The sequence below is a fragment of the Phodopus roborovskii genome, unplaced genomic scaffold, assembly GCF_943737965.1.
Source record: "Phodopus roborovskii unplaced genomic scaffold, PHOROB, whole genome shotgun sequence".
Classification (NCBI taxonomy): domain Eukaryota; kingdom Metazoa; phylum Chordata; class Mammalia; order Rodentia; family Cricetidae; genus Phodopus; species Phodopus roborovskii.
Window position 1 is genome coordinate 17849264 of NW_026125281.1, and position 21767 is coordinate 17871030.

The window sequence follows — 21767 nt, forward strand, 5'->3', positions numbered from 1 at the left end:
TGGGGGCACATGCCTTTAATCCAGCACTCGGGAGGCAGAAGCAGGTGGATCTCTGAATTCAAGGCCAGCCTGGTCTCTACAGAGTTCCAGGACAGCCAGGGACGTATAGAGAAACCCTGTCTCAAAAAGGGGGTTAAAAATGGATTTCAAATTCAAACACAGAAGTCGGTCTAAGGATGATTTTCCTTATCTCCAGTTCTTACTAGAGAACTTACACAGTTCTGGATAAAAACTGAAACTCACTCTAGACACATGCATCACTTTATAGACTAGATCCCAGGTCAACAAACATAAGGTATAAAAGTCAGTATAAAACACATTACTTGATTTGTGAGTTTTGGGTTTTTATTTTAAGACAACCAGTTAGGAATCACCTTAACTGTTGGAGAATTCTAATGAATTATTCAAGATCAAAGTTTAATTGTTTAGCTAGGCATGATGGCTCAGGCCTATAATCTCAACGCAGGGGAAGTAAAGGGTCAGGAATTCAAGGACAGCAGGGGATGCATGAGACCATATTTCATACAAACAAAAACAATAATCACTTAAGTAAATTAAGCTTCTGTAAGCTCATTAACTTCTGAATATTTTACAGTAATGGAGTTTAAGCTGAGCATAGTAGTCCCACCTGCCAGGAAGGCTAGAGCTCAGGATTCAAGGCCAGCTTTAAAACCACCACCTAAAACAAAACACAAACCCCTATTTCCATTTGTTACAGGCTTCTATAACCACTCAATAAGTTTCTTAAACTGAAATGTCTTCAAGTCTGAGACAAATAAATTTTTATCAATTGGAACACTATCTTCAAGAACAACGAACGCTAAAGGCTTGATCACGATCTATACTTAGGAATGCTGGGAAAATTAATTTATGACCTTTCCTTCTCTAGCTCCACTGCTGATATGACTCACCAGCTGTCAATCACATTCTGACCATTTCCATCCCAACTGGGATTCACTATCCTAACAGTGGGCAGCAGAGCTTCCCTGGGGCTACTGAGAAAGAGAAGCCATAGCTCCTTAGCACCTGCTCCCAGGCCTACTAATCAATCCTCTACACTTGCCCTTCATTCTGACAAAACAGGAAAGAAGAGACCATGAAGACAGTAAAACATGTTTTAGCCAGGCGATGGTGGCTCACCCTTTTAATAATCCCAGCACTCGGGAGGCAGAGGGAGGCGGATCTCTGTGAGTTTGAGGCCAGCCTGGTCTACGGAGTGAGTGTCAAGATAAGCTCCAAAGCTACAGAGAAACTTTGTCTAGAAAAACCAAATAAAAAAAAAAAAAAAAAAAAAAAAAGTTTTGAAGTAGTTAAAATTAGGCTGAGCAGTGATGACACACACCTTTAGTCCCAGCACTTGGGAGACAGAGGCAAGGGAATCTCTCTGAGTTCAAGGCCAGCCTAGCCTACAGAGTGAGTTCCAGAACAGCCAAAAATCCTGCCTCAAAAACAAACAAATAACAAAAAGGGGGAAGGTGCTTTTAAGTAATCTTTTTTAAAAAAAATCACCTGCTTAAAGGCCATCACCGTTGAACTTTTTGAGGCATACACCAGGAAAGGTTTGGTTCTGTGCAGCTTCTGCTGCCTGGGATTTTACTCGGGGATCAATCCGAGGCCTTGAGACCCCCAAGAAGCTCTCAACACGTCTGCTTTACTGAAGGGAGTTCAGGAGCTGTAATACTTGAGGAGATTCTCATCTGTAGGCTTTAGAATTTTCTTATCTGCCATATTCACCACCCAACCAGGAGCAAGACCAAAGAAAATTTGCCTTGGATCCTTCCGAGCGCTGAGCATTTTAAAAAGTTCATCTTTCGTAATATCGGGAAGAACATAGCCGTACTTCATGGCGAGCTCAAGTCTTGCTTCAGGAAACTTGGCAGGGTCAGCCAGGTAGCCCCGGTTTTTTGCATCTGTGTAATACGGTACCAGAGCTTCAGGTGGGAGCATTCTCTTTGGAATGGGCTGTCCCCGAAGAAAGAAAGGAACAGGCTTGCACAGGATTTCTAAACAGAATTTTAAAAAAGAGATGTAAATACTGGCTATACATAAGAACTATGTTCAACATTTTAAAATTATTTATTTACTGAGATGAGAATTGAATTCCAAGAACTTTTTGGTTCAATGGGGTTAAGAAAGAAAATAGAAACAACGCCTCACAAATTTCTTATTTTCTTATTATTATCCTGTATGCCATGCTGCATATGGAGATCTGATGATAACTTTCAGAAGTTGGCTGTCTCCCTCCACTGTGGGATCAAACTCAGGTCAGACTTGCACAGCATGGGTTCCTACCTGAGCCAGGCTGGAAAAAGTCATTTTCAGTAGTTTATAATTTGGAAAAAAGAAGACATAGAGGGGGCCAGTCAACACTTCAGATGCGCTAACACCCCTCTGAAAAAGATATTTAAACTTTTTTTTTAAGTTGTAGTTATGTGTATATGACTGCAGTGCCCAAGGGGGCCTAGAGAGGGCAGCTGTGAGCACAACAGAAGCACCAACAACTGGCAAGCCAGCAGTGGGCAATATGGGATAAAGAGAGAAGAAAGTGACCGGAGGGCAGACTTACCCAGACTTCTTGGGTCATAGAAGGCTGTAGTAACAACACCGCCATTTCTTTCGATCGCAGCAATGGCTAATTCTGAAGCCAACTGCACCTCAATATTCACTTTTGCTTGAAAAGTATCAGCGCCCTGTCAGAGTTAACACAAGGCTTGTGAGTGGATGGCTTGGCTGACGGCAATCAGCACGGGTCCATATTCAGCTGTGCTCCCCACGCCAGAGAACCTGCAGCCCCACCTCTGACTACCTCTGCTTACGGCCACTATGCTTCACCTGTTCTCAAGCCCTGCACTCAGTAGGTAGTGAGAGAAGCATCCACTGGCCACACTCCATTAGCAGTAAGTACGCTATTTAATCCTAGCCAGGATGGGGACAAGGAGACATAGCGGCTGCTGAGTAACTCATCCAAGACACAAAGTCAGAACACTAATCCAGAGTATAGCCAGAGCCTGTGAGTTGGAACTTTCCTTTTTCCAATGCTGAGAATGGAAAGCCAAGGATAGTCAGCTACATACCCAAAAAACTATATTCAACTCCCCCCTACCTGTGTGTGTGTGTGACTGCAGCATGCATGTGAAGGTCAGAGGACAATTTTGTGGCGTTCCCTTTCCACCTTGATGTAGATTCCAGGTGTTAAATACATGTCTCCATGTCTGAGTGGCCTTTACCCACAAAGCTATTTTACCAGCCCATCTCTATTCTTAACCACAACATTATGATCCGTTATACAGACAAAAACCAAATGTCCCTGAGACTAGAGTGATGGCTCAGCAGTTAGAGACTAGTTGTTCTTCCAGAGGACGCCAGTTTGATTTCCAGCACCCACATGTGTTGCCTGAGAGCCATCTGTAACTCCTGTGCCAGGACCCCAATGCTGATGCCCTCTTCTGGCCTCCCCAGGCAACAGACACATATGGGGTATGTGTATGCATACATGCAGGTGAAAACAGACACATAAAATTCTGTTTTTAATTTTAATAATGAAATAAAAACAAGTCTTCCTTATCACTAAGTAAGCAACAGAAGGTTAGAGAGGAGGCAAGGGTCTGGAAAACAAAATTAACCGACAATACTAAAGGAGTTAACTGTCTAAAGAACAATGGGGGGGGTCCATTTTGTATTCACTGCTCTCTATAATGGAGGAGGCATCTACTTTTCTCTAGAATGTTTAATAGAAGATGAAGCAATGGACTCCTTATAAAGTCCTATCTAACCTCAAAACACTGCTTTTGCCATTTTACTATGGATAAAACTAGTTCTATTCTGATTTCTTTGTTATCAACATTTCATATATTCTGAAATATTCTAGCTATTCTATCAACTATAGGATGTAGTTTCTTTTTATATTTGATAATAGTGTGCATTTTTGTAATCAATAGACTATCAATTCAGAACTAGGGAGTTGATGTATTAATTTGTGATTTTCTTTTCTATTCAATTACTCTCTGAGGCCGGACAGTAGTGGCAGAATAGCCAGAGCTATTACACAGAGAAACCCTGCCTCAAAAACTAAATGAATAAACAAACCAACAACTACTCTGTTACACTCTGCAGTCTGCTCACCCATTTCACTATTCTGGCTCTGGTGTTGGTTCAGTATTATAAATTGCATTTTTACGAAGATCTACAAGTTGTGTTTCTTTTAATTTCATGGAGAATATATATTCCCAGATAATTCTGTGCCTACTAACCACAGCATCTTATTATCCACTATTTACTTGCAGAGCTAAACTCAGAAAAGGCAAACAATATACAAGCTATTAGTGAGTGACATTTCTTTAACCATTGTCCCAGAATAGAATTCAGTATAGTGTCCACTAGCATAATACACATATACCTAAAGCATATTGAGACATGCAGTTTAAAAACTGCCAAGGTCATGGACTTTTCTATGAGGTACATGTCCTTTTCTTTACACATCCACAGTAGAATATTGAAGCTCAATCATATCTTTGGTATTGCTTTTCCAAATGAACTTAACTACTTGGTTTTATTAGAGTTCGTTTGTTTTGTTTTTCTTTTAGACAGGGTTTTATAGTGCAGGCAAGGCATACCTAGAATTCATTATGTAGCTCAAGGCAGCCTCAAACTCCCAGCAATCCTCCAGCCTCAGCCTTCTAAGTGCCGGGATCACAGCATGATCTACCATATCAGATACCAAGTGAGACCTGGAAAGCTCTCGTCTTTAGGTCACATTCTCAAAGGTCTTTAAAAGGTCCTCCCATGGACGGACATATGCTTCCCTCTAGTGGACACCAAGTTACTACCCAGCTAAGTAGTTAATCTGCTTATGAACTGTTGTTGGTCCATAGGTGTAACAGAAATTTCTACTGAAGCTGAAAGGGATTTAATTCACTCCTTTTTTCCATAACTATCAGCAACTTTCAGAGCTAAGATTGCCAATACTGGAACTATACCAAAGTACCTTTACAAGTTTTAGGTGACAGTGAGAAAGAAAAAGAACCAGAGTGCAGTTATGTCCCAGAGAGTAAGAAAAATCATTTGGGAGGCTGGAGAGATGACTCAGCAGTCAAGGGAACTAGCTGTTCCAGAGGGCCAGGATTCTATTACCAGAACCCATATGATGGCTCACAGCATCTATAACTCCAGTCCTAGGGCATTCAAAGCTTCAGCTGGCGCCAAACTCACATACGGTGCCCACATGCAGGCAAAACACTCACACACATAAGATAAAAAAAAGAAAAAAGATGCTTTGGGCAGGAAAAGGCAGACATAGTGTACTTCTAAGAGTGGGAACGGAGCCGCAGGTAGTACTTGAGTTACTGGCAGGCCCTTGTCATCTTAATGCAATGTGCTTAAACTATTTGTTAAAAAGAATAGGGTAGGTGAATCATCGTACTGGTACAGGCCTGCCATCTCAGCACTCAAGAGACAAAAGCAGGGACCAACCTGGTCTACACAGTGAGTCCACGACAGCCTGCCAGAGCTACCCTGCCGCAAACAACAAAAATAATTCCTATGCTGACAGGTGAAAATCCAGGAAACAAGGGAGGAAAGGAAAAGTTGTACAGACCCACAAAAGCAAAAGACAGAGCTATGCCCTGAAGGCACATCAACATTCTGCAACCACAGTTAATATGAACTATGTTTGAATATATTCTGTGTGTTTTGTCTGCATAAATGTCTGTGCACCATGTATGTATATGCAGTTCCCATCAAGGCTGGCAGAGGACGGTGGGTCTCCTGATACTGAAGTTACAGACGGTGTTCTGGGTGAACAGCTGATGTTTGTTACTGCTGACCTCTCTCTCCAGCCTGCATGGGGCAAGGGTTGATTGAGTAATCCCTCAGTTTCACCTTCACAGTTTCAGTTACTGGTTCTGCAGAGCCGGGAATCAAACCAAGATCCTGTGCAAGTTGGAAATGCATCTCCAGTACACTTCAGGTTTTCAACTGTTTTGCATGAGGTCTCATGGCCATCCCTCCCAAACATGAATACCTTTCTGTACCAGTGTCACACTGTTTGCCATAGTATTGCAGTACTGTATAGTTATCCCTTATCTTAACGACGGCCCCAATGAATTCCAACATGACAAAGGGGAACTACAGAGTGTGCATGAAGCAAAGAGATGGAAGTTCTCCATTTAAAAAGTTGTAAGTTAAGGTTCCTAACAGCTGTAGCAAATTATTATTAACGCCCCACTATGCCTAACTTATGAAGTAATTTATATCTGAAGCCTGCATGCAAACAGGAAAACAGTTTATACAGTTTGGTGAAGTATCCACATGGTAGGTGTCCCTCACAGGTTAGGAGGCACTATTATGGCAAACTGTCTATACACCACCAAAACCTCCCCAAACAAACAAAAACAAATCTAGAGTTACCTCTTCAACCAGCTGGACCCCATAATCCCTTTTAAGTGGTTGGATAGTCACACCTCTCCCATTGACAAGCTGAGTTAAGTCAATAGGTTGTGTTGGATCAATTCGGCCTAAATCAATGAGATACTGCAGTCTCCTGAGACTCAAAGGCTGATACTGATGCCTGAAACTGCAAAACAGGAACAGAATAGTTAGGAAACACCAAGCAGTCTTCCTGTAACCTGTTCAAATCAACAGCTTTGTTCTGTTTTCCTTGATGATTTCTGATGGTTTAAAATAAACATATGAGTAACATACAAAAACATAAAACACTGGTGCTTCCTTTCTTCCATTAAAAACAATTTACCTCTAAATATTCATTTCATGTACACAAGTAAACTCAAAAGGTTTAACCCAAAATAACAATCATAGAATAATGGTAGCTACAATATGCTATATACATATATACATACCTGCACATATATTATATATATATATATATATATATGTATGTATGTATGTATAGAAAGATACACATTCCTTTTGAACTGCTAATTGTCTAAAGAATCATGATAGCAAGCATTGTCATCCCCATTGTGTTGGTAGAAGAATATCTTACATACTTGCCTAAGAGACACACACACACACACACACACACACACACACACACACACAATGTTAAGTGTCCTATCTGAAAATTGTTCAGAGAAACAGTACCACAAGCTTGCTTCTAAGTAAATATAAGGTTTCTATCATACTTGTTTATGTAATTCTTGGTGAAAATTAGGGATTTGTACTTCAAAAGCAAAACACCCTTACCTATGTCCTTCATTGAACCCATATTTTGGGATTCGGATGTAAAATGGAGTCTGCCCTCCCTCAAAGCCCAGCCGGGGTCGAGTTCCTCTCTGTCTCTCTCCTTTGTGGCCTCTGCCACATTTCCTACCTCTTCTCCGATCTCTTGGACGTCTTTCCTACAAGGAAAAGTGAGTTGCAAGACCTTCAGATACATTTCTGCAAACGGTTTCACCTCACAGCACATTCCTTTATTGTGCCTTCATTCACCCAGCCTGTACTAGCTAGGGTACTGAGTGCCAAGCGCTGCCACAGCTCTGGCTACTCATACTTCTTCTCATACTTCCGTGCCCTTCACTAGCACAGGACACTTGGAACGTCTAGTAACCAAAATACAAGGTGGAACACAAGGCAAAGTTCCAAGGATGGATGGAATCCCTGGGAGTAACAAGCTCTGCAATAAGCCAGGTCCCAGGCTAGTCGGCTAGTGCTGACCTGTAGTGACAACTAGTTGGAAAGTTGAGGTAGGCACTGGGCCGATGCGCCTCATCCAGACGCGATTCTGCGCGACCCCCGCAGCTCCCCAGAGCGCGTCCCTCTGCAAACCGCGTCCCTCTGCAAACCGCGCCCCTCTGCAAACGTCGCCCCTCTGCAAACCGCTTCCCTCTGCAAACGTCGCCCCTCTGCAAACCGCGCCCCTCTGCAAACCGCGTCCCTCTGCAAACCGCGTCCCTCTGCAAACGTCGCCCCTCTGCAAACCGCGTCCCTCTGCAAACCGCGCCCCTCTGCAAACGTCGCGCTCTCCAGCCTTGCAAACGCTGGGCGCACGCGGGAGGGGGAGGGGGCCGGGCGCCCGGGGAGCCCACCCGCGCCCCCCCACCCGCGCCCCCCGTTTACCCGTTTTCTGGAGCCAGCGTTGGGCTTCAGGTTGGCCAGGCTCACTCGCGGCAGGGAGCGGAGCAGGTCCAGGCCGGCCCCGCCGCCGCGCACCACGCCGGCCATGACCCACGGTTTCGCCAAGGGCGCCCCGGCAGGCCGCGCTGCCCGGAGTTGCTTTACGGCCTCGCCCCGCCCCTGTCGCGCGCCGGCGTCCGCGGAATACGGACTCTGGCTTCCGGCTTCCGAGCCTGAGGGCGAGTTCGGCTGCTTTTCTTTGTTTTGGAATGGCGTCGGCTCTCCTGCGATCGTGCTTTTGCTTCCGTACCACATTATGAACGAAAAGTGTTCGCTCCCACCCTGAGAGGACTGGGAACCCTGTACGTTAGATGATCTTTTGAGTTAAAATTCGGCTTCTTTGTTGGTTTTTTTTAAAGTGGCGTCTCAGGAAGCAAAGAGTAATCCAAAATAATGTAAGCAGTTTCTAGCTTTGGGGCTTTGGTAGTCAACTATTGCAATACCTGGCTCATTTTTCCTGCCCCGAATACCACTGAATTGCTATCTTGCCTTACAGTTGAAAATGTAAAGGGCTTTGTTTTGTTTTGATGTATGTGTGTGTTTTTGAGAACTGGCAGAGGCCGGAAGAGGGCCTCCAAGCTCTGGAATTGGGATTCTATGTGGTTGCCAGCTTGAGCTGCCCCAAACCAAATGCAGGTTCTCTGAAAAAGTACTGCACAGCTGAGCCATCTTTCCAGCATCCAAATCAACTGTAAAACAGCTACACAATCAGGTTTCGTTCACCACTATAAACAATGTTTTTATGAGCGAGTCACTGGCTGAACCAATAGAAACATAAGAGAGGGGGGTCAGTCTAAATATTTCTCCTAGATTATTTGAAATCCTGAAGAATCCAAAATCAACTTACTTTAGGTTTGTTTTTATAAGATAGGCTCTTGTCCTGTAAACTTAGTGCACACAGTGGGAACATACCCTGGTCCTTAACCTCTGACAATGCCTGAATAGAATCTTTAACCACAGAGGGCAATCTGAAAGCATGGGACAGACATGCCAAAATTCAACCACAGGTTTCCTTTGTTTCCTCATATCTTAACTTCTTGCCTGCCCAATACCAAAACTAAAAACTGAATACATCAGTTCTAAAAATGACAAAAAGGTAAGGTCCAGACTCAAATTACAAGAGCAATAACAAAATTACCCAGTATCATAATAGTTTCGGTCCTTAATTGTTTTTAATTATATTCCATCTTTTTTACTAGAACATTTACACTTTTGGGAAGAAAATTGCAAAATATAATTATAAACTGTATATGTATATATACACACATGTGTATATATAAATATGTGTGTGTATATATATATATTATTAAATAGTGAACTTCTGATTGAGTGTTAGTACAAATAATGGCTTCTCTATTTTGGAAAGAATTTATATGGAATAAATGAGATTCATAATATACAAATTACTGTGTAATTCCTTGTAAGGACACATTTTCTTTGTTGTGTGGCTTATGTAATGTTGCTAATATTCATCACTCACTAACAATGGGAATATTGGTCTATAGCTAACTGTAGGTTATGTGTGTACCTCAAATTCAACATGTTAAGCATATAAAACTGAGAATGAATTGAAGAGTCTTATGACATTAAGAATGTCATAAGAATGTGGTCAATCAAGTCTTTCAGCTCTGTAATCACTCAATTAGTATCTATTATACACACGCGTACTTGTAATATATTTATTTCAACAAAAAACAATAACAGGAAGCACCAAGTCATGGTCTCAACTTAAAGGTCATCTTTCACACCTAAACAATTTTTTTCAATTTTTTGAACTATGTTTATATAATACATACATACATACATAATAAAAAGGGATAAATACTGAGCCACTACCAGAGGCCCCATAGACTGCCCAGTCCTCCTAACTAACACCACATTCAGGGGGTCTGGGTCAGTCCTATGCTGATTTCCCAGCTATCAGACTGGGGTGCATGAGTTCCCCCTTGTTCAGGTCAGCAGTTTCTCCAGCCTGGTCTTGACCCCTTTGCTCATCACTCCTCCCTCTCTGCAACTGAATTTCAAGAGTTCGCTCAGTGTTTATTTATCTGTGGGTATCTGCTTCTGCTTCCATCAGCTACTGGTTGAAGGCTCTAGGATGACATATAAGGTAGTTATCAACCTCATTATTGGGGAAGGGCATTTAAGGCAGCCTCTCCAGGATTGCTTAGATTGTTAGTTGGGGTCACAGATCTCTGGACATTTCCCTAGCGCCAGATTTCTTTTAAAACCTATAATGGCTCCCTCATTATGGTATGTCTTTTCTTGCTCTCCTCTATTCTTTCCCTGACTCAATCTTTACTTTTGACTAGACTGTTTACACATATTAATCATTTAAAATGAATTTTACATAATTTTTTGTTGTTCTTTAAATGTGAATAAATTGTCTGAAATACACTGTAAATGAAAAGTACATTTTGTGGCAGGCCATGCCTACTAGAACAGGTAGGCTTCCCTTCTGCCTTCTCCACTCTCTTCCCCCAAACCCAGTCTTCAGGATTGCTCCTAGCTGTGTAGCAGACCATTCCTCCTTGACCTTCCCTCCCCCTAGCCTCCAGTACCAGCAAGAACTCCCCGTGAATATACCAGCTAAGCAGGCCAGTGAAACAGGCAAAACACAGCCAACACACTCTCTGAAAATCCATAGGATTTTACACCTGTGTAAAAATACAATCAATAACAGCCAGGACAATATGTCTCCACTAGAACCAAACTATCCTACTACAGCAGACCTGAATGTCCCAGAATAGCTGAGGCTCAAGAAAAAGACCTTAAAATATGGAAATGATAACAGACCTTAAAGAGGAAAATAATGAATCCCTTAAAGGAAAACAAACAGTTGAAACAAACATTAAAAATTGTTCAAGCCCTGGAAGTCAAAATAGAAGCAATAAATAAATCACAAACTGAGGAAATTTTGGAAATAAAAAATTTAGGAATTTGAACAGGAACTACAGAGGCAAGCATCACCAACAGAATAAAAAAGAATCTCGGGCATCGAAGACACAATAGAAGAAATGGATAAGCTGGTCAAAGAAAATGTTAAATAAATAAATCCTGGTATAAAACATCTAATCTGAAACACTATGAAAAGACCAAACCTAAGAATAATAGGAATGGAGGAAGGAGAAAAATCCCAGGTCAAAGGCCCAGAAAATATTTTCAATAAAATCATAGAAGAAAAATTTCTTAACCTAAAGAAGGAGAAGGTACAAGAAGCTTACAGAACACCACATAGAGAGGACCAGATAAGAAAGTCCCCTTAGCACACAGCAATCAAAACACTAAATGTATAGAACAAAGAAAGAAAAAAAGTCAAGTAACACATAAAGACAGACATACCAGAATTACACCTGACTTCTCGATGGAGACTCTAAAAGCCAGAAGGGCCTGGACATATGTGCTGCAGACTCTAAGAGACAGATGTCAGCCAGACTACTATATCTGGCAAAACTTTTGATCATCATAGGTGAAGAAAATAAGAAATTTCATGATAACAATTTAAGCTACATCTACAATTTAAGCCTATAGAAGGTTCTAGAAGGAAAACTCCAACCTAAGGAGGTTAACTACACCCATGAAAACAAAGGAAATAAATAATCTCACACAAGAAAACTAAAAAAAGGAAAACTGATATACTAGCTTAGGATAAAGAGTCATTTTGTTAAGAGGTTAGAATAAGTATTTTCTATTTGCTGCAAAATTCCATTTTGATTCACATGTACCCTGTCCTGATATAAGGTGTGATAAGGAACTTTGAGATTTTCTGCCAAAATGATCTATCAAATAATATAACCCCCATATGCTGCTATAAAATTTGCTTGCAAAATCCTTATGTTACAAAATCCCCAGTTTACATGTTTCCCTATAAAAGGAGGCCTGAAAAGTTAACCCATACTGTACTCAACACTGCTCTTCTGAACTGCCAGGCAACACCTTTTCATAAACTCATTGTTTCCTTTTTCCTTTAAATTATGGCAAGTAAGAGGTTGAGAATAGTTAGGCTTTCATAATTATCTTTACTTTTAAAAGGTCATTTCTGTTTCGAGCCAGGGTTTCTCTGTGTAGTTCTGGATGTCCTGGAACTTGCTCTATAGATCATGTTGGCCTCAAACTCAGAGATCCAACTGCCACTGACTCTCCAATGCTGGCATTAAAGGCATGTGCCACTATGCCTGTCTTACCTATTTATTTTTGACATATCTTTAAAACTTGGATGTAGCTTCCAAAACCCTTTTTTTGGTAAATTATTAATTTTATTATTTTTAAATGTGTTTTTATATGTCAGGTAAAGCAGGCTGGGCATTTATGATCTTTAATTCTATTGACTAGAACTTCCAATTTATCATATACACAAACAACAACAAAAAATTGGGATCAAATGTTCCTCATTGAAGGAAGTATAAACCCAATTAATTATCTTTAATTAAATTTTACCACTTCTCAAATGGTACAGTTAATACATCTATGAAGCATAAAACCAACCAGAGTACAAAACGGCAGTTTTTCCCCAACATTTTCTCCTTCCTTGAGCTAATGATGGAGAAGTGGCAGGAAAAATTAGCAAAATTAACAAGGGGATATTCTAAAATAAATAAAACAAAAATAAACCCCTGTGCTTTGAAACTACATACACTGAAAATAAGCAATGTAGATGCTTAACCACGGCTTCTGAAGCCAAGAAAAAATATCCAAACAAATAGGATTCTAACAGCCAGCCCAGAATAACCAATGGAACATCAAGTGAATCACAAGACATCTCAGCCTAAGAAGAATTCAACACACATGTACAGCAGCAATGCTAGACTGTTGAGCACAAGGACCCTGTGCTGGCACCTGGCACTAACTCATCTGACTTCTACAGTTGTGGTAGCTTGAATGTAATTGACCCCCATAAGCTCATAGGGACTGGCACTATTAGGAGGCATGGCCTTATTGGAGTGGGTATGACCTTGTTAGAGGAAGTGTGCCACTGTGGGGGCAGGCTTGGAGATTTCCTACGCTCAGGATACAGCCCAGTGCCTCAGTTGACTTCCTCCAGGCTACTTCTCTAGCGCCATGTGCGCCTGCATGCTGCCATGCTCTCTCCATCATGGTGATAACAGACTGAACCTGTAAGCAAGGTTCAGTGAAATGTTTTACTTATAAAGAGCTGCTGTGATCATGGTGTCTCTGCACAGCAATAGAAACCTGTCTACCACACCAGTGAAAATGGATCGCACATGGGGCCCATGTTCATTTTCCCAGACTGGTGATACAAAACTATAGCTTTCACATGGATACAAAACTATAGCTTTCACATGGGAAGGAATGTGAGATGGTTTATTTGGAAACCAAATGTTCATGACCATGACCCAGGAACACAGATTGAAGTGACCCCAAATATTATGTTCCAAAATGGTAAGTCTCATGAATTTTTTATGGTAACAGAACAAAGTCACAAAGCAAGCTACTTTAAAAAATGCATTGATAGAGACATTAGATAAGTAGGTTATAGCAAAGAGGGGAAGTCCCTACTGAAGACCCCAGATGTTATTTGACAACATTCTTAGCCTTCAGTAACCTAAGGGGGCCACGTGTATATTCCCAAGATTTTACCAGTCACAAATGTGTTCAAATAAAGAGGTGGGCAATAAATGGCTATTAAGGGAGACTACAGATACTTCAAGAAACTCTAACTCCAAACTGGTAATGTCCCTGCTCTCTACAACCATTAAAGTCTTCATCAGCAGTGAACAATTTGGATAACTTGCCATAGATGATCAAAGTACTCTTTCACAGAACAGCCAGAGCTAGAAACGAATATCAAAGTGGGGCAGCATCATAAGCAATGGTTGACACAATAATCGTGGACTTCTTGGCATCTGCATCTGTTCCTACCTACACCATCTGAGCAACAGTGGATTAGTTCTAAGCAATGACAACACAGTTCTTTTCATTAGATCCATCACTGAAACATTTCTGGTTGATGATTACATCAACGGCAATAAGTATTTTCCAGTTTGCCTGTTACCAATAATCAGCTTATGCTGCCCATGGCTGTTTTCATCAGGACTATCTAAAGAAACAGAGTGGATAGGTGGTGGTGGGTATATAAGGGGTGGGCAGTGATTTATAGACTGCAGTCTGGATAGTCCAACACTGGCTGTCTCCTGATGGAAAGGCCAAAATCTGCTAGATGTTTAACCCACTGGATGACTCAGCAGTCTGAATCTGGCGCTGTAGTCCCAGAGGATTACTAGAGAGCTGCTGATCTCCAGTCTATGTTGGAATTCCAAAGAAGTAGGATCGAATGTCAGTGAAGGAATGCTCAACAGTAGTGGAGATGAACTTGCCAGTAAGAATGAAGACAAGCAGGCAAAAAGGAAAGGCTTCCTTCTTCCATGTCCTATTTATTTATTTTATTGGGTACAGGGTATTACTGTGCGGCTATGATTGTTTGGAACTCACTATGTAGACCAGGCTGGCCTTAAAATCACAGAGGTTCACCTGCCTGCTTCTGGAGTGCTGGGATTATAGGTATGTGCCACCACACCCTGCCCTTTTACCATCAGAAGATGTACAGATTTAGGGTGGGTCTCCCACATTAAATTATCCAGTCAAGAAAATCTACCTGAGTTTTAAATGATTCCAGATGTACTCAAGTTGACAACCAAGATTGGCCATCACAATAACCAATCACTATCAGGCCTTGATTCCAGTCTGCATTTGTTTTTGCAAAGATTTGAGGAATCATTCAGGAGCCTTCATACACAATGTCTTGTGGGTCTTGGAACCAACTGAACCCTCTCCATTGATAGTAATATCAAGAACATCCACTACACGATCCTCCTGTACCTTGCTAACTGGCCTGTCCATAATGGTTTCTGTTTTCTTTAAAATACCCTGAATCATTCCCGAACAGGAAAACAATATGTCTGGTTCTAAGTTAGGGAGATAAGCCCTTTAAACCTGGAGGGAAAACTCTACCATTTCTTCTTCGTGAACAACCTCAGCCCTTTGTATCTGGCAATATCACACCAATACTGAACACAGACTTGGTGTCTTTGAGGTCAAGAGTGGTATCAACTCTAAGGGTATGTTTTCTAAGAACCCAAGACATCTCAAGAGTGCCAGTGTTTGGAAGATGAGTGTTGGAGGTATGGAGGCATTTTGAAGTAATGAAGGAACATCTCAATATAGTCTTTGAAACACCTTAGACTGTCAAGGGAAGACACAGGAAGCTGATGCCATGGAAACAGTATAGACATTTTTACAGCTGCTTCTTGAGTGGCTACTCTGTAGATGCTGTTTCTAGATTCTCTATTTCTTCCTCAAGATCCTTGAATATAGAGGCATGCAGATCTCTATGAGCCTGGTCTACAGAGCTAGTTCCAGGACAGGCTCCAAAGCAAAGGCTTCCCCTCCCAAAAAAGGTTCCTTGAATATCTTTGCATGGGTATTCTATATCTTTGTGACTTTTATAATTATACAATTTAAAAGTCACATTACTAAAATTTTAAATATAATTTGTTATAAAATATGTATAGGTATTTTAGTGGGGGTTACTTGGTAGATTAAATCCAAGAAAATTGGTAATCTAATATTGGATCGTCTTATTCAGTTGTCTTTTCACCTAATTCAATACTTTTCTTGCTATAGCTCTAATACAATAAAGCATTGCTTATTAAAGTAAAATACTTCTGAAGAGGTCACTATTAGAAAATCCTAGAGTCTCCATCAAAACAACTGTTAGAACCATGTAACAAAGGCAGTAAATGTACGAAATATAAAGTTAACATACAAAAGCTAGTTGCATCGCTGCTATACACTAAAAACAAATGATCAGATAATGAAATTATAAGAGCAAGGTAAATTGGAAAGTCCATCCTCAGAAAAAGCCACCTTGAGAAATCCCCTTCATGGCATAAGGCTGATTCAGTTCCAGCCAAGGAACCATAAACAGTTCTAAGGAGCACCCAACTTGTGCCCACTCTGGACAAAATGACCCCATCCTGGTGGTCAGGCAATGACTAATTTTGGTAAATAACATCTTTTCAACACAACTGTCCTTGTGGGCAACTGTTAGTAACAATTTTGAAATTCCCCTAGCCCCCACATTAATCCTGAACAGCCAAGGCAGCTACCACCCTGCTTGCGGTTTTTTCCTCTTTAACCCCTTGCAAGTGAGTCCAGGCACCCTCTTCCTGCAGCGGCTGTGCCTGTTTGCTGGACAGGGTCCCTGCCGAGGCTTGTGACTTAACATTAAACCTTGTGTGTTTGCATCAGTGAGTAGGCTCCTTGGTGGTCTTTTGGGGGGGATCTCAAGAACTTGGCATAACAAAATTAACAAAATAATCCTATTTGCAAAAGCAGGTTGGTTCATTGGGAAAGGCTCTTGCTACCAAGCATAGTAATCTGAGTTCAATCCCAGAAACCCATATAGTAAAAGGAAAGAATCAATTCCCACAAGTTGTCTTCTGACATTCACATGCATGCCATGACACAAATATACACACAGATAATAAACACATGTCAAGAAATTAAAAAAATAAAATACAAGTAAACCTAGCCTGAGATTAAATATCTGTATGCTGATAATATTAATAAATGTGGACACAAATGAATAAATGGAAAGATATCCTATGTTCATGGACTGGATTAATAGTATTCCAGTGCTCTTATTACCTGAAAAGACCTACAGGATAAATACAGTCCTATCAAAATTCCAAAGGAATTTTTTTTATAGAAGGGGAGATAAACACATAGAGTAAAAATAAACCAATGCATGTAAATGTTGGAAGTTTCTGCCCTGACTGGTCCTGCAGCCCTTTGGTCCCAAATAAACCCACAGAGGCTTATATTAATGATAAACTCTTTGGCCTATTGCTCAAGCTCATTACTAACTAGCTGTTACGACTTAAATTCACCCATAATTCTTATCTATGTTTAGTCACATGGCTTGGTACCTTTTCTCAGTGAGGCGCTCTCATCGTGCTTCCTCTGCATCTGGCTGGCAACTGTGTCTCTGCCTTTCCTCTTTTCAGAATTCTCCTTGTCTGATAGCCCCACTTACACTTTCTGTCTGGCTATTGGCCAATCAGCATTTCCCACTTAAACTTTCTGTCTGGCTATTGGCCAATCAGCACTTTATTAAACCAATATGAGTAACAAATCTTTACAGTGAACAAGAGCATGACCCCACATCATTCCCCCCTTTTTCTTTTCAAGAACCCTGTATCTAATTTCCTTTGCTTAGCTTTTCTTCTTGCCCATTATCCATAACAACTTGTAAACAACACATTAAACACAAACATCCATTATCCATTTGCTTGGAATATGAGTGTTGTTTTCTAGGCTACTTCCTGCTGATTGGGGGCAGTGATAATCTCAGAGGGAAAGTTTAGGATTGTGGTCAAGTTGTGACTGGATGATTCTGTGAATCATCTCAACCAGCAGCCTTGAAGCTGTTTTGGATGCAGAACTCAGAAGAAACTGTAACAGAGGTGATCTGGAACGTTGGATCATCCAGGCCATCCATTCCCATTGGATATTTTTCAGAGGGTCTTCCTTGATTAAACCTTATTTTTCTTCATGTAGAATGAATCCACACCCTCTTATTTCCCATGGTAACAAAAGCAAAACCTCTTCTCCAAAGTCGCATGTCCTTTTGCAGCTGTTGTTCCTTCCTCAGCAGTCAAACAATTTAAAGACAGCACAGCACCCAGACTCTGTGTATTTTCCATCTTTACATGGCTTCATTACTCTATTTTACTTTTGGGGTTTTTTTCCATTGAGACAGGATTTCTCTGTGTATCTTTGGCTGTCCTGAAACTTACTCTGTAGACCAGGCTGGGCTTGAAATCACCGAGATCCACCTGCCTCTGCCTTTGGAGTGCTGGGATTAAAGGCCTGTGCCATCACACCCAGCTAGGCTATTTCTTTTTTTAAGGACTTTCTATATCTTTTTTCTTTACTCTCTCAAGCCTATGCATATTTTTAAACACACTGTAAACTGTTTAGAGAGTTTTTGTCCCTTCTGAATCAGTCTTTATCTATCTTTAGTCTTTAATCTGCTATACAACATGCCTAGGATTAAAGCAGCAGCTGGCTCCACCCCATTCCTTGGATTCCTGAGAATCTAGCTTCATGGCAAAGGTACTAGTGGGAGCCACGTTTGTTGCCACAAATCTGTGGAGATTCTCGGTCCATGCCACCACCAAGAATCATGCATACCATTTAAGTATTTGGAAGAAGGACCTCTTAAAAGAGCTTTGCAGTTTTTGCCACTAAGTCAGGAAGCCTCTCTTAAAGGAGCTGAGCCTCTGCTTACCTCTAGCGAACAGAGCCCACCCAAGAAAATGCTGCTACCAAGAAGCCATGCTTGATTCTATTGTGTTCAGAATCACTTTTTAAGATTTTGTCAGGTCGTACGTGGAAATTCTTGCCAAATGATGGAAGTTTCTGTCCCGCCCTATTGCACAGACTTTAGTCCCAAATAAACACACAGAGGCTTATATTAATTATAAACTGGCTGATGGCTCAGGCTTATATTGGCTAGCTCTCTCTTAATTATTAACTCATTTCTATTAATCTGTCTGTTTCCACTTAGTCTTGGCTTACCAGTAATGTCTGGGTCTCTTGCTTTCTTAGCAGCTACATGACATCTCCCTTACTATGCCTACTACCTTTCTCTATTCCTGTTTAGATTTTCCGCCTGGCTAAATCCTGCCTGTCCATTGGCCAAAACTGTTTTATTTATAAACCAATAAGAGAGACATATATTCGCAGCACACAAAAGGACATCTCCCATCATGTAAAGTCAACCAACTTGAGAAGAACACCAAGAAGACAATTAAATTACTAGGAAGCAAAATAAAAACAAAAGCCACAGTAATAACGCAAAGGATAGAAGAAGTTTTGAGGGGTGATTGTTATAGAATATTTGTTTAACCATGTAAAGATGTGTAGCATTTGCTTATGTTGTGGAATATTTGTTTAACCATGTAAAGGTGTGTTGCATTTAACTATGTAAAGATGTGTTGTATTTGCCTTGCCTGCCCAAGGCACCTGTTTGGTCTAGTAAAAAGCTAAATGTCAATAGGTAAACAGGAGGTATAGGTAGGACTTCCAGAGTAAGGAGGAGGAGGAATCTAGGCTCAAGAGGGACAGAAGAAAAGAGGGAGGCTCCAGGGGCCAGCCAGCCATACAGATACAGAGGAAGCAGGAGAGTAGGACATATAGAATGAAACAAAGATAAAAAGCCCCAAGGCAAAATGTAGATGAATTAAAAGAGGTTAAATTAAGTCATAAGAGTAGTGGGACAAGCATAAGCTAAAGGCTCATGTCAGGAAATCCACAGAGGCAGCTGACCCAAACTCCCAGTTCATGGACTCTAGACGGAACATTACGGGAATGCAGTAGGCCCTCTGCATGTGGGCAACAGTTGTGTAGCCCGGTCTGTTTGTGGGACCCCTGGCAGTGGGACCAGGACCTATCGCTGGTGCATGAGCTGGTTTTTTGGAGCCCACTCCATACTGTGAAATGCTTTACTCAACCTTGATACAGTGGGAAGGGGCTTGGTCCTGCCTCAACTGAATGTGCCAGGCTTTGTTGACTCCCCATAGGAGGCCTTACCCTTTCTGAGGAGTGGATGGGGGGTTGGGGTTGATGGGGGATGCCCTTCTGTATGCTATGAATATATGCTTCTGTTATTGGTTGATGAATAAAGCTGTTCCAGCCAATGAACAGGCAGAATTTAGCCAGGTGGGAAATAAAAACAGGGATAGAGAAAGGTAATAGGCAGTCAAGGAGAGGCCATGTAGCTAATGGGAAGGTAGGACATCCAGGCATTCTCCAGTAAGATAAGACCATGTGGAGACCAGGCTCCAAAGAAATATAGAGAAACCCTGTCTCGAAAAAAACAAAAGCAACAACAACAAAAGAAATGGGTTAAAGAGAGCTAGCCAATAGGAAGCCTGAGCCAAACAGATTGTAATTAATGTAAGCCTGTGCATGTTTATTTGGGACTAAAGAGCAGTGGGACATGGGAGGAGGCAGAAACTTTTATTGGGGGGAGGTGGAAGGAGGAACTGTGGTTGGAATGTAGAATAAATAAATTTAAAAGTCTCCATATCATTATTTGGAAGCTGGCTGGGGGCCCAAAGTGAAACCCAGCCACCACAGGCGGTGCTGATGCTTATGAACTTGATAATCATGGTTCACAGGTACGTGCTTATCCCCAAACTTGCGCAGCATTTTGTCAGGGATACTCAATAAAACTGCTTATATTTTTAAATCTTTATTGTGACTGTTTTGTGCTGTTACATAACTAATCGGCTATCACTTATATCTAAAAATACAATTTTCTGCATGTGTACTGACTTAGTATGGTTATATTGTTAAGTTTCCATATTGGTGACTTCATGATTTATTTTGTACAATCATATCGTCAACATTTTTCCCCCTTTAAAACATTTTTATATTTACTTCTTTCCCTTACCTGGGAAAGAAAGAAATCATTCAGAACATCAGAAACAGGCTCGTTGGAGGATATGAACCCCCAGAAACATTTCAGGAACTTAGACGTAGGAAGATTAGACAGATGACAGGAACCCCAACTTGAGGTGTCCTTGTTCTCTCTAGTGGGATAATGGTAGGCTCTGGAAATCTACATATTTCATTATTGAGAAACTACCCTAACAGTGATTTGGATCATTTCATGTTTCATACTGAGAGCTGAAGACAACTGTGCTCTTTTATAGTCACAAAGACCCAGCAGGTTGACTTAAATGTACAGTGCCATCGCAGGGTGTGGCGGCCCACACCTTTAGTCCTAGCATCAGGAGTCAGAGGTAGTCGGAGTTCTATAAAATCTACAGTGAGAGTTCTAGGACGGCCAAGGACACAGAGAAACCTTGTCTCCAAAATATATAGTGGACTAAGTCTTGTGCCTTCCATTACCTATCATTTTGGAGAAACTGTCATCAATTTAACCTTTTTTTGAGAATCTACTAAATTTTCATCATTAAAATCCAGGACAAGAACAATTTTAAACAGTTCCCAAATCCCTCGCTGAGGTTGTCCTATGTAATTTAAATAAGTGGGTCGTCTTTAAGCGTTTGGTTTACCGATACCTTCCCAATCTTAAACAATGTTCCCTAAAAACTGTGTATTTGGTGTCCTCACTGAATTGTAGACTTCAGAAGGTCGTGGCTTTTTGGCCTTAAATCTTTGTCTTTGACACTTCTCAAGTGAAATATATCAAGTATGCACTAAACTAAATATGCAACCCGCACACAAAGGTGGCCATTTAGTCTCACGCTCAACCCCGCCAGCAGCTCAATCAATCGCTGCCCATTAGTTAATAACGCTAACCTGTTTGGGGACTTGGACTCGGGGATCATGCCCACGACAAGAGCTGGCCCGGGTCCCCGCTGCCCGCCCAGGCCCGGAGCGCCGGGAGAGGTGACCCGAGGGCAGCCGCGGGGGAGTCCGCCTCCCGCGCCTCCGCCTCGCGGGGAGCCGCATTGTGACGCGCACGCGCGTCCGCGGAGGGGGCGGGGTCTCGGGGCCGCGGCGGGCCGAGCGCGTGGAGCGGAGGAGGGCGGCGCGTGGGCGCGCACGCGCCTGAGCGCGCGCCCGGGGTAGGGTGGGGG

General features: G+C 41.7%; 1 protein-coding gene across 1 annotated transcript; it reads right to left on the reverse strand.

Annotated features, from left to right (window-relative positions):
• Positions 1 to 323: 323 nt before the first annotated feature.
• On the reverse strand, positions 324 to 8238 carry Mrpl15 (mitochondrial ribosomal protein L15). The gene is made up of 5 exons (XM_051197737.1): positions 8074 to 8238; positions 7201 to 7355; positions 6406 to 6571; positions 2567 to 2690; positions 324 to 2003 (listed from the first exon to the last, which is right to left on the reverse strand). The coding sequence occupies exons 1-5, from the start codon at positions 8176 to 8178 to the stop codon at positions 1666 to 1668; spliced, it is 888 nt and encodes a 295-aa protein (XP_051053694.1). The 5' UTR covers positions 8179 to 8238; the 3' UTR covers positions 324 to 1665.
• Positions 8239 to 21767: the final 13529 nt, after the last annotated feature.